Here is a 2,339-nt window from a genome sequence, read left to right on the forward strand (position 1 = left end):
AAGAACAAGAGGGTAAAAGAACAATTGAGTGACTGAAGGGTGTGTGTGTGTGTGTGTGTGTGTGTGTGTGTGTGTGTGTGTGTATACACAAGTATGTGTATGAGACAGGTATGGTACAACTTTTTTTTCAATAGTTAAGTCCAATATCAACAATAAAGTTATACATTATGGGAGGCTAATATCGAAACAGTAATTTAACTACATCAAAAATAAACATTTTCATTATTAACGTCAAATCAATACAATTAGGTCGAACAAGCATTTGAGCATTAACAATATTTGCAAAATTCCTTGACCTGGTGACTCTGTGCTTCAGTGCAAAATGCAGTAAGAAGTACATTATTTTCCTGAAGCATGCACACACAGAATGATAATTATTTCAGTCAGTTTCTGCCAAAAAGTGCATGTTCAGAAGGAGAAAGATGACATAAATCTGTATTTTGTAATCAGCTCAAACTAAACTCCTGCAAGCTGCATTAAAGGTGCAAATGCATTAATGGTTGACATTCCTGCAACAGATATTTTAAATCACAAATAGATGGTAAAAATAGATAGTTTGATCCCTAAGGTATAGAGCTCACTCAGGTGCACAGCATCTGAAATAAAAGTATTTAATACAGTGTGACAATGTGCTACAACAGATAGAACAGTTCTTACAGTGCCACTGTAATGATGGATGGAAGCCTATGTTGCAGTTCTTCACTTCACATGACTTCACAGAAGTCGGCAGCTGGCATACAGCCATTCTCAAACCTTAATTTCATAAACAGGAAGGCGTTATCCTTGGCATATACTTTAGTCTTGACAGGATAGCATTATTTTCCAAATGGACAATTTGCAGCGGAAAAAAAAAATCGTTGTATTTTTTTTTTCATCAGAAGATGTAATACTTCATTGAAAAATGAGAGTAATGAGAATGGTAGCTGATTAGACTCAAGTCAGTAGCTGAAAAAAATCTGTGTCATTTGTAGTATCCCCTGCAATCTGTTTCTAGCTGTACCATGCTAGCTGTATCCTGACTTTTTTCCACATAAGATAAGAAGGCTCAGTTATCTTTATTTTCATTAATATGCAGTGGCGGCTGGTGCTAAAAAAACTGAGGGGGGCGCACACAAACAAACAAATGAAAAACAAACAAAACAAATCTTAAATAGCACTATTTGAACATGAATTTTGCCCTCCTTTCCTTCTGCCCTGCAAATTTCTCAATTACATTCTTGTTAAAGTCAGTCATCTCTGTGACTAGTCTTTTCTCCATTGACAACATGGCCAATGCATTCAGCCTGTCCTGAGTCATTGAGTTTCTCAGAAAAGTCTTGATTCTTTTCAGAGTTGAAAAGCACCTTTCAGCTTCTGCTGTGGTCATGGGTGTGGTGATGAGGATCTTCAAGAGCGTGACAGTTTCTGAAAAGACTTCTTCTAGATTGTTTTCCATAAACAGCTGGAGTAGGCCCACAGCACCACAACAGGCTTTGAACTCTTCCTTGCTGTAGATGAGAGTAAGCTCTGTCTTCAGCTTACCTCGATTGACCACTGGARAGGCTTTTAAGGTGTTGCTCAGTGCATCTTCAGGAAATGCTGTGTTGTATTGTTCAAATCTGTCCCCCTGCAGGAGTGTGGCACTAACAAGGTGGTTTGTGAAAGAAAAGCGCTCCCTGGTGTGTCCCAGTATGATATCACAGACCTTAAGAGAGAAGGACAAACATGAAGATTATGATTTTATAATCACATTTTTCATTCTAAATATGAAATGTTATTTTGTCCTTTCCATTAAGTCATAGAAAGAAGGAACACATTTTATTTATAAACTTACTGATTTTAATAACATTTGCTGCCATTTTTAAGGCTGTGTTATGAAATGTGTTACAGCYTTTTTGTGGGACAAAATTATACAAAATTCAGTAACCAAATGTTTTATTCCCCATTACCCATAAACTTCAGTACAACTTAAATAATAAAATATCTTGCTGACAAACATTACATCAAACATAGCTACACAGCATAGACACAACTAAAGGTATTTCTAACTACAACGCACATCTTCCTAATATATTAAATAACACTACTATAAACCAGTGTAACAGTGATTTTCCACAACAACTCACCTCTGCAGCAATCTTTTCATGGTCTTCTACACTGAGTGTCCGACGCTTCTTCACTGGCTGACTACTACCTACACTGCTTTGTCCAACCATGGAGTGGAGAGAATTTCTGCCAAAGAGAAATACTTACAATATTATAATAATGAAGAAGAAGAAGAAGAAGAAGAAGAAGAAAAAGAAAAATCAGCTATTTAAACAATTACCTGATCTTTTGAATGTCCTGCTGGAACTGTTGGA

The 2,339-nt window shown here is 36.5% G+C and overlaps 1 protein-coding gene across 1 annotated transcript; it reads right to left on the reverse strand.

Annotated features, from left to right (window-relative positions):
• Positions 1-1,072: 1,072 nt before the first annotated feature.
• Positions 1,073-2,339, reverse strand: LOC106515592 (uncharacterized; the record flags this gene model as incomplete). The annotated part of the gene is given in 3 exon segments (XM_014005468.1): positions 1,073-1,684; positions 2,106-2,211; positions 2,306-2,339. Coding segments are annotated over 2 exon segments (618 nt in total). The 3' UTR covers positions 1,073-1,156.

The sequence above is a fragment of the Austrofundulus limnaeus genome, unplaced genomic scaffold (assembly GCF_001266775.1).
Source record: "Austrofundulus limnaeus strain Quisiro unplaced genomic scaffold, Austrofundulus_limnaeus-1.0 Scaffold31, whole genome shotgun sequence".
NCBI classification, from domain to species: Eukaryota; Metazoa; Chordata; class Actinopteri; order Cyprinodontiformes; family Rivulidae; genus Austrofundulus; species Austrofundulus limnaeus.